The sequence below is a fragment of the Nanorana parkeri genome, unplaced genomic scaffold (genome assembly GCF_000935625.1).
Source record: "Nanorana parkeri isolate BGI_ZX_2015 unplaced genomic scaffold, ASM93562v1 scaffold120, whole genome shotgun sequence".
Lineage (NCBI taxonomy): Eukaryota > Metazoa > Chordata > Amphibia > Anura > Dicroglossidae > Nanorana > Nanorana parkeri.
Window position 1 is genome coordinate 2,049,147 of NW_017306388.1, and position 13,725 is coordinate 2,062,871.

General features: G+C 40.8%; 1 protein-coding gene across 1 annotated transcript; it reads right to left on the bottom strand.

The window, feature by feature from the left end:
- Positions 1–1,593: 1,593 nt before the first annotated feature.
- Positions 1,594–13,705, bottom strand: RMND1 (required for meiotic nuclear division 1 homolog). Its single transcript, XM_018553454.1, has 11 exons — positions 13,487–13,705; positions 11,832–11,940; positions 11,299–11,374; positions 10,383–10,422; positions 9,548–9,648; positions 7,964–8,070; positions 6,519–6,583; positions 6,086–6,162; positions 5,779–5,899; positions 3,793–3,909; positions 1,594–1,676 (listed from the first exon to the last, which is right to left on the bottom strand). Exons 2-11 carry the CDS (start codon positions 11,932–11,934, stop codon positions 1,644–1,646), a joined length of 840 nt encoding a protein of 279 aa, XP_018408956.1. The 5' UTR covers positions 11,935–11,940; positions 13,487–13,705; the 3' UTR covers positions 1,594–1,643.
- Positions 13,706–13,725: the final 20 nt, after the last annotated feature.

Consider the following 13,725-nt stretch of genomic DNA (forward strand, 5'->3'; position numbering starts at 1 on the left):
TATCTCCCTCTTCATCATCACTGAAACGTCTCTCTGTCGTTTACTTAAAAAAAACTTGGAAAAATTACAAATGTATTATTTCTATAGGGAAGTGGAGTCCAAACTTTCTACTGTATATACTGACTTAGCCATAGATGGAGAGCGACGAATCTGCAAAGTTCGTTCGTCTAACGTCACGTGATACGGCAGTGCCCGTAGTGCTTGTCACGTGACGCACAGAACATGCGCTGAATGCTTTTTGTCATGTGATTGCCTTGCCTTGTTAATGAACAGCGGTCATGTGGACTGGGTGTCTCTATGGAAACCTATGTGTAATATCCCTCTGTGTGACAACAACACTCAGGGCTAGATTTACAGATTAACCTTCTGGCGCTCAGCTTGCAACTTTTTGCCATTACTGTGTGGCCCTTGAAGGCAGTTTCCTGTTTTGGTGCTTAAAGTGATATTAAACCTTCAGGTGTTTTTTTTAGTATTATTTCTATGAATTCCTTCTACTCTAGCTGTTTCCTAAATTGCTGTTCCCCCGCTCCCTGTGCAGGTGCCTCCATCAGCTAGCTGGCTGGCGAGGAGTCACCCGTACGTGCCCACAAGTAGCTGTGTGCGTTCAAGAACACACACAGAGAGCCACTTCTCTCCTCCCAACAGATTGATGGCACAAGGAGCCTATGACTCCTCTATCCTTAGTATCCTCCCATAACCAGGAAGTTCTGAGAATGGAGGATAGCTTCAGGGACCAGCGTTGGTGATGGCGGTGTTCAAAGGTAAGTGTGTGAAATGTATTCTTTGGACAGGCTTGGAGAAGATGAAGAACTCCAGGATTTATTAAAATTAACCCTTTCAGTAGTTCTACTCTCACACCGCAAGGGATTTAAGTGCTCATTATGGTCTAGGACCACAAATGTTGAAGATACACTCACCTGATCCTCGGTCCTGCAGTAGTGACCACTCACCTCTCTCCCTCTCTGCTCCAGTAGGAGCACTCCTTTTTTTTTTGCTTTTGCACAAAAATTTATTATCTTTGTATCACTATGAGCTTTTGTGCAATAGCTTTATTTTTGTCTATCGTATCCCAGCTTACTGGGTTTTGCACTAGACAAGTATGGTTGTACAGTTTATTTATCAATTTGTATATTCTACTTTTTGGTATTGTGGATGTGGACTTTCTACTGTTCTTGTAAAACAATAAAAAAATATTGAAATAGACACAAATGAGGCATTTGCATCCTTAACCCTTCCAATAACTACAGAAACGAGATAAAGTCTTTGGCAATAATGAGTCATATTTCATTCATAAAAATATTGGTCTTTATTTCACAGCACAGGCAAAATTCTAAATACCAATACATTCTGGGTCTTCTAAACAAAAAATGCATGTCTGCTATAGAACAGGAAGACACCAAATACAGCACTCAAACTAAACACTGAAGAAGAAAAAGTTCATGTAATAAATTAAAAAGAAAACAAAGGCACCCTTTTCACTTTGGTCATGATTAAACATGGTTACATATTATTATACATTGCCTTAAACAAAAAAAGACTAAAAAACCGGTACGGGTATTGTCACAGTCTGATAAGCCAGTGGTGGAACCTCCAGCCCTTTATGGTGTTTTCTGGGGTTATGATGAGAGTCCCAACTGAAGATCTCAGAAAATAACCCTCCCGAGTTCAAACAGGACCTATTAGAAATAAAAAAGAAAATTTAGACCGGACCGCAGAAATGAACTATGATGCTCAGGAAAAACAAGAATAGACAAATGATCAGTTTTGCCTGACCAATGAGCACCAATATATATATCAGAAACTGCCAACAAAGGATAATTCATAGATTCAAATAGTCTTTTCCATGTATCTGTATCCCATTAACATAACTAACAGTAACTCATGTCTTAGAGGTCAGGTAAGCTGTATTGCCAAAAGTATGTGCACACCCCTCACTGTTATTGATTTCACGTGTTTCCAGCGAAGGGTATTGTTAATGCTATAGCCAGAGCCGTAGCTAGCTCCTTTTGCGTCCAAGGCAAGAACATAAAGTTGTGCCCCCCAACAGACATTTGCGGTATGTGACATCATTCTCCCTGTCTCCAGCATGTGTGTGTGTGTTGTGCCCCCCAACAGACATTTGCGGTATGTGACATCATGCTCCCTGTCTCCAGCATGTGTGTGTGTGTACATGGTAGCTACAGCCCTGGCTATAGCATACAAAGACATTATAGACAATTGTATGCTTCCAACCTTGTAGCAATAGTTTGGGTTAGACCCTTTTCTATTCCAGCATGACTGTGTTCTAGTGCACAAAGCCAGATCCATAAAGACATGGTTTGGTGTGGAGGAACTTAAATGGCCTGCACAGACCCCCGACTTCAACCTTACTGAACACCTTTAGGATGATTTGGAATGCTGATTGTGAGCCAGGTCTTCTCATCCAACATCAATACCTGACCTCCCAATTGGTTTTTGGCTGGATGGGCACAAATTCCCACATACACACTCTGAATTCTCGCGAAAAGCTTTCTCAGAAGAGTTGGGGCTGTTAAAGCTGCAAAGGGAGGCCAGCTCCATATTAGTGTCCATGGTTTTAGAATGGGATGTCCAACAACCTGAAACAAGGGCATGGCTAATTGTCTAAAAACTTTGGCCATATACTGTAGCTTTCCAATGTGAAGTTGAAGATAGCTTTATCTCTGAAGTTTCTTTTGCTAGAGGTCCAAAAACGTTATGGAATTCATATCGTTTTTATGGAATCGATATGAAATCACTGCATGAAAGGACTACACAGGGAAACAATATGGTGAAGATATGAAATCACTGCATGAAAGGACTACACAGGGAAACAATATGGTGAAGATATGAAATCACTGCATGAAAGGACTACACAGGGAAACAATATGGTGAAGATATGAAATCACTGCATGAAAGGACTACACAGGGTAAACAAATACTTGTAGGTTTTTGTGGATGGTGATAAGCAAGATTTGCATTTTATTCACCTGGAAGTACTTTATTTATATGAAAGATCTTTCATAAGTTTGGGGATTTTGCTATATGGTTGGCATAAGTGGTACACAGCAGTGCCCAGCAGTGTGCAAGAATATACTCTCTCTAGTGTCAACATGCACTGGCAGTTATTGGAGTTTTACACAGGTTTAAGAAGGTGATTGGATGTGTAGACATAAGACAACCCCAGGCAGAGATGTTGGCCTACTGCTGTATATACAGAACTTGAATGCTGGGGCTGGCCTTTACTTTTGGTGCCTGGCAGGAAAAGCAAAAGCAAGTGTCTCCAGTCCACCAAGACAGAAGACACTTGGGAGATGATCCTGTACAACTCTATGACTGCTTACTGTGCAGTTGCAGCCAGCAGGGGAGGGAAATGCAGCTGGATGCTGTTATCAAAGCCACTGACCATAGCAGGCTGAAGTAAATATGCAGCCGGCATATAGGGGCTATATAATAACTGTGCTCAGGTGGGTGGTTTCATGCACAGGAGATAGGATGACCTTACAGCCTGGCACATCTGCTTTGACAGGGACAGAATACAACTAAATAATTAAGAAAAAGTAATCCCTGAGAGATAAGGTTGCACTTTTATAAATAAAAAGAGAGTGGAGATGCAGATCGTTGCAAATGGCCACTGGTGACTAGTTGTCTTCAAAATAACGATTATGGCTTTGCTCTTCACACCCAGTATTGCTAAAATATTCAAAGTTGTGAGATTCTGATTAAAAAAACACCTTTATTTTCTGATAAAAAAAATGCATAGCACGTCCTACATCTCGGGGTTCTGGAACGCACCTCAATTGTAATTAGTATGACAATCATCCATTCCAACCTCAGAGCATGCTTCTCATTCAGATGATTACGCATCAGATCAGTAAGTTCTGTACAGTGTTGAAGTTTTTCATTAATCACCTAAATAAATAAATACATTTATTTAAAATACTTTAATTAAACAACCTTCTGCTCAGCTCTGTTGTGCACCACCAAGGCTGCATCATCATATTTCTCCTCTTAGCAATCTTTAGTGATAGTTCACTGCTGACCTTCTAGAAATAATAGTAACTAGGGATGTCCCGATACCGATACTAGTATCGGTATCGGGGCCGATACAGGGCATTTTCAGGAGTACTTGTACTCCTGAAAATGCCCCGATACCGGCCCTTTCAATGCTTTTCAAATAGCTTCGGCCATTGACCCGCATAACCCCTCCCCTGGAATACCTCTCCACCAAATGCAGCCTCCCTCTCCGCTCTGACCTCTCCGGACGGAAGTGTGACAGCGTGGCGGGCGGTAAGTGTTCTGTGTGGACAGTCTCTTCTCCCTGCTGGTGCTGGCTGCAGAGCTCTGTGTCCCTTTCACAATTTCACGGGGGAGGAGAGGAGAGAAGCTGTAAATCTTGCCTACACACAGAATGGACCTTGCCTTCTTTCATAGAGAGGGAAAACTTCAGTGTATGTTGGTTAGGGCATTATTAAACACATAAGGAGCATGGACAGCTGACACTGAGATATATCACCAAAAGCAAACAGTTTCATCAAGTGGAAAAGGAATGGACACTTGTAACAATAGTCAGCCTGCTATTGGATATTTTAAATTGCAATAGCCAATAGCAGGCTGGCTATTGTACCCGCCCATTGCCTGCTGTCAATCAGCAGGCTGATTGACAGCAGGCAGTGGGCAGGTGCAATAGCCAGCCTGCTATTGCAATTTAAAATATCCAATAGCAGGCTGGCTATTGCTCCCAGCCACTGCCTGCTGTATTTACATTCAGTGAATCCAGTGAAGTGGAAAGGTGACACTAGAGGTCTAAAAGACCCCTAATGTCACCTTAAAGAGGACCTGTCACCTCCAATGCACGCAGCCCTGGTGAGAAATTGCCCTAAAATCATTAGTCTGTATTGTTTTAGAAAACATGTCACATGTCCCTTTAAGAAAAAGTATTGGTAATTGGTATCGGCAAGTACATGAGGGACAGTGCTTGTACTTGGTCTTGAAAAAGTGGTATCGGGATATCCTTACTAGTAACCCTTAGGTTAAGAGCAAAATGCATCCATAGCCTAAACCTTTGCCAGGATTTTATTGCTGTCTTGTGTTTCCACTCGGGAGATTCACCCTCTCAATCTGCCCAGCTGATCAGTGTCAGCAGAACACAAAATGATAGGAAATCCAGAATGTTACAGTTTTTACAGGGAGGGGAGGACAAAGCCCCCGGATGGGGACACCTGCCAAAGAAGGGATGTCCCCTTGTTTGTAGAGATTGGAATAGAAAGGAAATCTACCCAGTGGGACACACTCAAGGGTTTTATTTACTACTCTATCCAAAATCGTATAAACTGTATTGGCTATGAATAGAATTTAGGTGGTGTGATATGGTTAAGTGTTCATTTAGTTTAGTTAAGTTTTAGAACTTGAGTAAAGTGATGGTTAAGTGTGAGGTGTAGCCCAAGGATCAGGTTAAGGTTAGAAGTAGCACTGGTTTCTCAGCGCTGAAAACCAATGCACGAAAAGATCATCCACTGCTGTGAAAAATACATTTCAGAATTACAATGAAACTTCCGTCCTGAAGTTAGCACGCACATGTAAAAAAGGTCAGCTGAATTAGGTAAATTAGATCCATTCCCAATTTGGCTGCAAAAGTAGAAATACACTGTAAATTATATAAATAAAGCTATTGTAAGCACCCCCGGCAGTGTTGTATGGTTTGTTCCAAGCCCTGTAACTGTCTGTTTTTCTGAACAGCGTGGTGTGCATGTAAAGGTGGAGACAAATATAAAACCTCACCTTCACCCTGCGGTTTATGCTGAGAAACTGACATGTTTTATCATAGAGGTGTTCTAGGTTTTCTCTGTCCCAGTAAAAGTCCGGAGTGAGGAGAAGGTCCGAGCTTAGATTAATACGATGTCTAAAAGAAGACAATTCATTTTTAGAAATTATTATTTTTATATTTAAATCATTTGGCAGCTAAAACAATTGCTACATATGTGTTTGATCTCTGTATTTAGCTGTCTGATTGGAGACCTTTAATACTTCTATATCAAAAAAACACAATAATACCTATGACACGTGTCTAAGCCTGTAATATGTTTACCTTAGTGCAAATAACTCTCCAATTTTCTGCATGACATCACCATGAGACAGTTTGATTTTTTTTCTAGCTTTCAGCATCTGGAAAATAAAACCAGAAGGGTTTTAGTGTTAAGTAATTGTGCTATCATGATATGTAATGCACAGAACTGTTACACATCACCTTGAAATCTGTTTAAGCATATCATAGGTACCTATATAGCAGGGGTTGGCAAACTCTGGCCCTCCAGCTGTGGTGAAACTACAAATCCCATCCTGCATCTGCCTCTGGGATTCATTTCTGTGGCTGTCAGGGTCTTGCAAAGACTAATGGGGTTTGTAGTTGCACCGCAGCTGGAGGGCCGGAGTTTGCCTACCCCTGCTATATAGCATGTATATATTATATATCATACATACACATATTACACATTTCTTCTAAAAGTGATTCTATGACTTGCCTCTGGAATTGATTGGATAGACTCTACAAATGTGTCAAGGGTAGACTCCCACATGGCCAGCTTCACTGTAAAAAACATTGATGACTTTTAGTACTGAACAATATCCAGCTAGCTGTTTCCAGTGTACACAGATTTTTTTTTTTTCTTACAAATTTATTTTATTAAGGTTTTGGGTAAAACAACAAAACACAGCAGACATAGCATCTCGAAGGATATTCACTGTTACAAAGTCATCTAAGTCAGATCAACGCATGGTGATAGTGCTTACGACATATCAGGTACATTAGATGCTCACGAAAAAGGGATAAAACAACGGTACATATCACATAATGGGTTCAAAAAACAAAAAAAGACACAATATTAAGAAATTCCAGTGTACACAGATTTTAACGACACAGACACAAGCCGTTTACATAGTACATACTGGAAAAAATCCCAACACCGAATATGTATCTATATTTTAATATGGGGCCTAAAGTACATTTTACATTGCTGCCCTCTCCTCTGGGCTTAGTCCCCAGCAATCAAGTTCCCCAAACCTCTCTGGGGGCCCTCCACGTGGTATGTTTTTTCTTTTTTTGTGTTTTGGGGCATTTAATTAAATTTTTCACTAAATGTTGGGGTTTAATAAGGAGTTGCGCTAATATTGCGCAACATAAACATTTGCGACTACCACCATTTTATTCTATAGGGTCTTGGCTTTCAGAAAATATATCATGTTTGGGGGTTTTAAGTCATTTTCAGGCTTAAAATGTGGAATATGACATGGGTGCAAAAAATGAAAAAAAGAAGGACTCAGTCATGATGGGGTTACGAATGATCTCTGGCTATTGCTTTGGTTTTAATGTTTTCTGAGTCACTAAGTTATTCTGACAATTTTCTGACACTCATTTACATGCCTTTCAAACGTATTAAAGCAGAACTCTAGGCATACATTTTATTAACTCTTGTAGTGGGACTGCAAGGGTTAACTGCTCATTTTTGTCTAGGTAAAAAAAAAAAAGAAGAGTTATACTCACCTGATCCTCGGCGCCGACTCTTAGACTGTTCCTTTCCGCCTCGCTCTCCTTCCACTCCCGTAGTCTAAGGTCTGAATCATCATGTTCTATACGCAGTGTATAAGATGTGAGGACCCCGAGGGACATTCCATTGCTGCATTGTTTGTGCCCAGAGTTCTGCTTTTAAGCCAGACAACTAGAATTATGCCTTATGTCTCTCCTGACAAGTGTAATTTAACCCTTTTGCTGCCACTGATGAATGTTGTATGTCAGCAGCAGTGGACCCCTGTAAACAGACTCCCAGCGGCTATAGCATGTGTACAAAAAGAGGCAAAATAGGCTCTGGTCTTGAAAGGGTTAACTTTGAGAATGTGGCTTGATAGCCCGAAGCACCAAAAAGCAGTGGCCTTACAAACCCGGCCCACATCTTATTGTCACAAGACTCACCAGAGAGGCAAAGTGCATTAGAAAAGGCAAATTTCTCTAGAATGATCTCATCTTTTTCCAGCTGGGAATTCAACACAATTTCCCCTTTCACAAGCTTGGAGTGTCCCCTGCAGAAACACACAATGTATGGATTACTACTAAACATAGGGGAATAGAAAGCAATTCCAGGCAACAAGTCAAACCAATCTATAGTACAGTATAAACAGCCTGTTCTATCTAGTGAGTGTAGCAGCTGTAAGTTCACTAAATTTACCTAAAGCTGAACTCCAGCCAGATAAAGAAAACACCAATTCATGCAGGTATGTCTTAAAGAAAACATCTTTAACTGTATTTTTCAATGTAACTCACGTAAGTACCTGAATGTGAGTTGGTATCAGCCTCCCGCAATCACAGTACATTAGAGGTCAGAGAAAAAAAAGTCAGTCAGTTAGATATGCTGCAGTGCTTGTGTGCTGACAAGGGACATGCTGACAGGAGGATAGAGCAGGCAAACAGAGAGATGAGCTCATCAGTCGGCTGCTCCCCCATTCCTAGACCTAGTTTGTTTTAAAGTAGAACTTTACCCACTTTGACTAAAAATCACATCAGCATACAGCTCTGCATGTTGATATGAAATCATCTTACATTCATTAGCTAAACAAACATACTTTTATTGTACCTACAATTTCTCTTTTCCACTTCCTTGTCCACTTTGGCACAAATGATGTAATCGTGCCCAAGCATTGCATTCTGGGAAGATTACATCAGCAGAGCATTGCTTGGAAATCTCATCTGTAATCTAATGAGATTTCCCTGAGATGATGTGCATGGTCACATGTCCTTGTCACATGTGACAAGGACATGTGACCATGCACATCATCTAGGAAGTAAAAGGTTAGATGGATTCATCTGCTCTTAATAAAATGGCCAATGTGAGAAGAATGGGGAAGAAAAGAAAAATACGGTATGCAAAGAATACCAAGCCGGCAATTATCTAGAAGTATGTGTTTGTAGATTGCCATTACTACCCAGATAGCAAGGATAACTTGCCACAAACTTGTGGCAGGGTTAAACTGTAATTCTTGTTAACTTGCTGCACACATTCCTGGCAAGTTGTAGACTTGCAGAACACTTGCAGCACAAGTTCTAGTTGACACTTTTTGAGTTTGTAGCAAATTTGCTTGGCAACTCTACAGCAAGAGTCCTGCAGGTCTTAGCAAGAGCTCTGCAAGTGTACAGCACTTTTGCAAAGCGCGTTGGTCTGGAGACTTGCAATGCAGACTTGCTGTAACTGTGCAACAAAATTGTGAAGCTTGGCAAGTCTGCAATACTTTAGCAAGTCATTTTCAAACTTGCAGCTCAATTGCTTGCTATCTGGGTAAACATTTCTAACGGTGTCTTTGTTATTAATTTGAAGATATGGGTAAAGTTCCTCTTTAATGTATACACCAAGCCCAACTTTGGTAAGCACTACGAAACAAAGAAGACAGTTTAGGCAAGACTGTCAAAAATATCAATTTCAACCATTTATAAAAGAAGGCTCCTTAATGTGAAATTGCAGTAGCATTTCCGCTAGCAGATAGGAGTAATAAAAGTAAAACATACTCTCGGAAGCTGTAGTTTATCTCCTCATTTTCCCAGTGTACCAGGGCAACTTCATAAGGCTGAATTTCATGACGCTCCAGAATTTTCATAACGTCTTTCATCTTAATAAAACAATCACAATTATATGTTTTCCTCAGAAAAAAAGATCTCATTATCCACATTAGTTTTGTAATATCCTATTAATGTTATTGCAACAGCACTACTATTTGTAAACTAAGAAAGCTACAATACATAAAAGAGCTACCAGCAACATTTACATGTACACCGATCAGCCATAACATTATGACCACCTAAGTAGGTCCCTCTTTTGCCACCAAAACAGCCCTGACCCGTCGAGGTATGGACTCCACTAGACCTCCGAAGGTGTGCTGTGGTATCTGGCACCAAGCCATCAGTAGCAGATCCTTTAGGTCCTGTAAGTTGTGAGGTGGGGCCTCCATAGATTTTTTTCCAGCACATCCCACAGATGCTCGATTGGATTGAGATCTGGAGAATTTAAAGGCCAAGTCAACATTCCAAACTCGTTGTTCTGTTCTTCAAACAATTCTTGAAACATTTTTGCAGTGTGGCAGGGTGCATTATCCTGCTGAAGGAGACTACTGCTTTCAGGGAATACTGTTTCCTCAAGGGGTGTACTTGGTCAACAACGTTTAGGTCGGAGGTACGTGTCAAAGTAATATCCACATGAATGGCAGGACCCAAGGTTTCCCAGCAGAACAATGCCCAAAGCATTACACTGCCTCCGCCGGCTTTCCATAGTGTGTCATAATGTGTAATTGGTGTATGTATAAAGATACCCATGGCTGTACAGCTATAATAAAATGTATGGACTCACGTTTTTTTCGTCAACATTCCAGAAAACAACTGCTCCTTCCCTGCAACAAGCACAAATTTAAAGTATGAGAAATACCCTCAGCTATGATCTCCATATTCAGAGAATTGCGAGCGCGTTATTATTTCAGGCAGAGATAGCAATACCTCCTTGTACTTTGGCAACTGTCAGCACATGCCCAGGCCTCTGAAAACTGCATTGCTTACATTCAGTCTGTTTGCAGTCTACACTGTGCAATGTAGAAAGCAACAAGACTGGACTGGGGAGTTTGAAAAGGGGATCTGTTTTAAGTACCAGTTTAATTTAAAGTGTTCAAATCTGTAAATTATGATTTTTAGTACTGCGCTCCACTCATGTAATCTCTAAAGAAACAGTTCAGTAACTGTTGAAAGAAGCAGCCCCTGCATACAGTTAGCTAAATGACACCCCCATCTCAAGTTATTCTAGAAAGCCAATCTTGGAAAGCAGGATGCATATGATGGGGTCCCTGATGCCATCCCTGATGCCCTTCTTGTTTGCAGTCCTGCTGTGTACATATTTAAACAGTTCAAGTGAAAAAAATATTTCACCACTCTGATTCCCATTCAGAAAATTACCTCTATGGTTAAGCCTGTGTAGTGAAACATGTTAGAGGCCTGCGGCTCTATGGCGTGGCTCATCTGTGTTGCTGTAATGGTGCTCGTTGGCACCAATGCTTATGCTGTATTTTTTCTGCTGCTTATGGTGTGTAGATATGTTGCCCTCCACACTGCACGGTACAGACTGTAAAATGTTGTATTAAATATCTACCTGGATTTCAACATTAGGTGGGCATTATGGGAATTTTGGAACAGCACAAGAACAGATGTGTAGATGTGTACAGGAAAAACAAAATCACAAATGCAGCCTTGTGACAGGTTTAGTTTAATGAAGAAATTACCTGAAGAAATATATCACTCCGGAATCATGCTCTTTAGAAGTGTTTGTCACTCCCACCAGCAATACGTTGGATGCATCTTTAAAGGGTAAACAGGCAAACATTAATTAATGTATGTGAAAGGATGCATCTTGCAGGAAAACACAAAACTCTGAACATCACCTACGGTATGAACCTCAGAAATTCTACGTCATTAACTGCTTCTGTGTCCTACTATTCTACTACAAAAAGATGTATTGATTTAGCAGGCTCTTTGCTGTGTTTTTGGGTAGGACTGCATGGTCTCTGCTACATAACCTCTGGCTCGGAATACTATAGAACTAGACGACACACTGCCTCCAGTTTCCAAGGCTTAGATTAGGTTATATTAAGCCATTCCCTGAAAAAACTGCTCTCGTCTATAATAACACATTTAGCAGTCATACTGAAGAACAATACCCACTAACGACACTAGAACATACAGACATGGGTCTAGTATAAGTAATTATAATTAGATTATTCATTATAAATAAATAATTATAAGGATAGCACAATACCTCGAGGTAAGCTTGGCAGTTCAAAGTACCCATTTGATACGAGGTCATGGCACAGGGTACCCAAATGAAACTCATCCGCTGTGGCAAAGGCCACACACTGCATCACATCCTGCATAGAACGGAAAATTATAGAAACAAAAAAAGACTCATGCATCAATACTCAACACACTTTGCACAATTACCTCCAGAACCCCCCTAAAGCAGCTTTTGGTGTGTGCATTTTAGAATACATTGGCCCCTATCTACATTACACCCAAAAAATTAAATCCCAGCCATACTTGTAAAAGAAGACAGGACGTACTCACCATTTTGCTGCTCAAGCTACCAAACGTCTCTCCAGTCCTGAGAACTCTTTAGCTGAAATAAGCATTGAAACCCACACTTCTGGGGGTGCTGATCTCCGTGGTCCCCAACAACCATAACTGGTTTCTCCCCCTGGCCACTGCATTGCTACTGTGCCCTCTACTGGATAAAGGTCAGGGGATAAAAGCAACGGGAGCTGTGGCAGACCACAGAGATTGGCGCTATCAGAAGTGTCAGTTTCAGTGCAGACTTCAGCAGAAGATTTATCAGCATGTGAGTGGAGATCATTCACAGGAAAGACTAGTATGTCCTCTATTCCTTACAGGTATGACTGGACTAAATTCTCTTTTTTTTGTTTTGTACAGGGACAGGGTAGCTTTAAAGAGAAGCAGTTAAAATGTAGCATGTATTAATCTAATTCTCCACTTTTGGCGACTAGTGTTGCCTATTAATATTGATTATTTATTTGTATTCTCTCCCTGCCAAACCAGATGAAATCAGAATTTCAGGTATGTAAGGCCCCATAGAGGCAGTCCCATCTCCCTCTGGAGCTCAGTGATGACAGCAGACACTAAAAACTGTCATATAACAAACTTTCTGTATGGATTATATGAAAGAAAGCTAAAGCCTTTGCTAATCAACAGTTTAGCTCTCATCCAGCATCCTCGAGAGTGTGTCACTTTTTAGTCTCTGATCTCAGACAAGAACCAGGTCAACTTCCATGGAAGCTTTACAGCCGACAGCTTCTCAGCTGACATTGCTCTAACAGGGAGAGAATACAAGTGAATAACACTCATGTTAGCATACAAAATTGCTGAAAGCGTATCTAAACCCAAAAACAAAAATGTAATGCAGCTTACTTTAAATCCCTAGCTGTGGTTACTGCATTCCTTGCCTTTGTTAGGCTTTTTTTTCGTAATAAAACAATTCCTGTCCCTTCATGTCTATGTTTATTTCTCTCCCCTGTATCTATGTAGAGAGCAATGGTTGTCACACCTGCTGGACTAGCATTTTACACAAAAGATAAGGTCCTGTTTGCTTTCTCTGAAGCTCACGGGAAGCGACTAGGACACTACATATCTGACAAGATCAATGGGCATTTTCTGTACTTGCTGAAAATGTTCTTAGCTTGGAAAGTGAAAACGAATGCACCCACCGCATGTAAGGACTCATAAGCTGCACTATATTACATCTTTGTTCCTGGGTTTAGATATACGCTTTCACAGAGAGTGCGGTTTGACCAATGTGATGCCCAGAACATGCTTTATATTCAGATATCATTTACATGAAGGGCATTCTGCACGCTAAAGGGGACACGCAATGACGAGAGCGTTCTAACAAATATGCTTTACCTCAGTCTCCGACAGTAGTGGCAGGTTAGATCTGGATGGTTGTTTGGTCCTGGAAGATTTTAGAGGTCTCTTGGTGGAAGGAGATGGCTGCCCAACGGAAAATAATCTATTTAACGATAGTCCACTCACTGCTGCAAAATGTTTATGCCAGCTCTGAGATCCCAAGGCACAGTTCCATCTTAATTTAGAAATGTCTGTGACTCTGTTGCTGAAATGACTTACACTGATGGCAGAAGAAA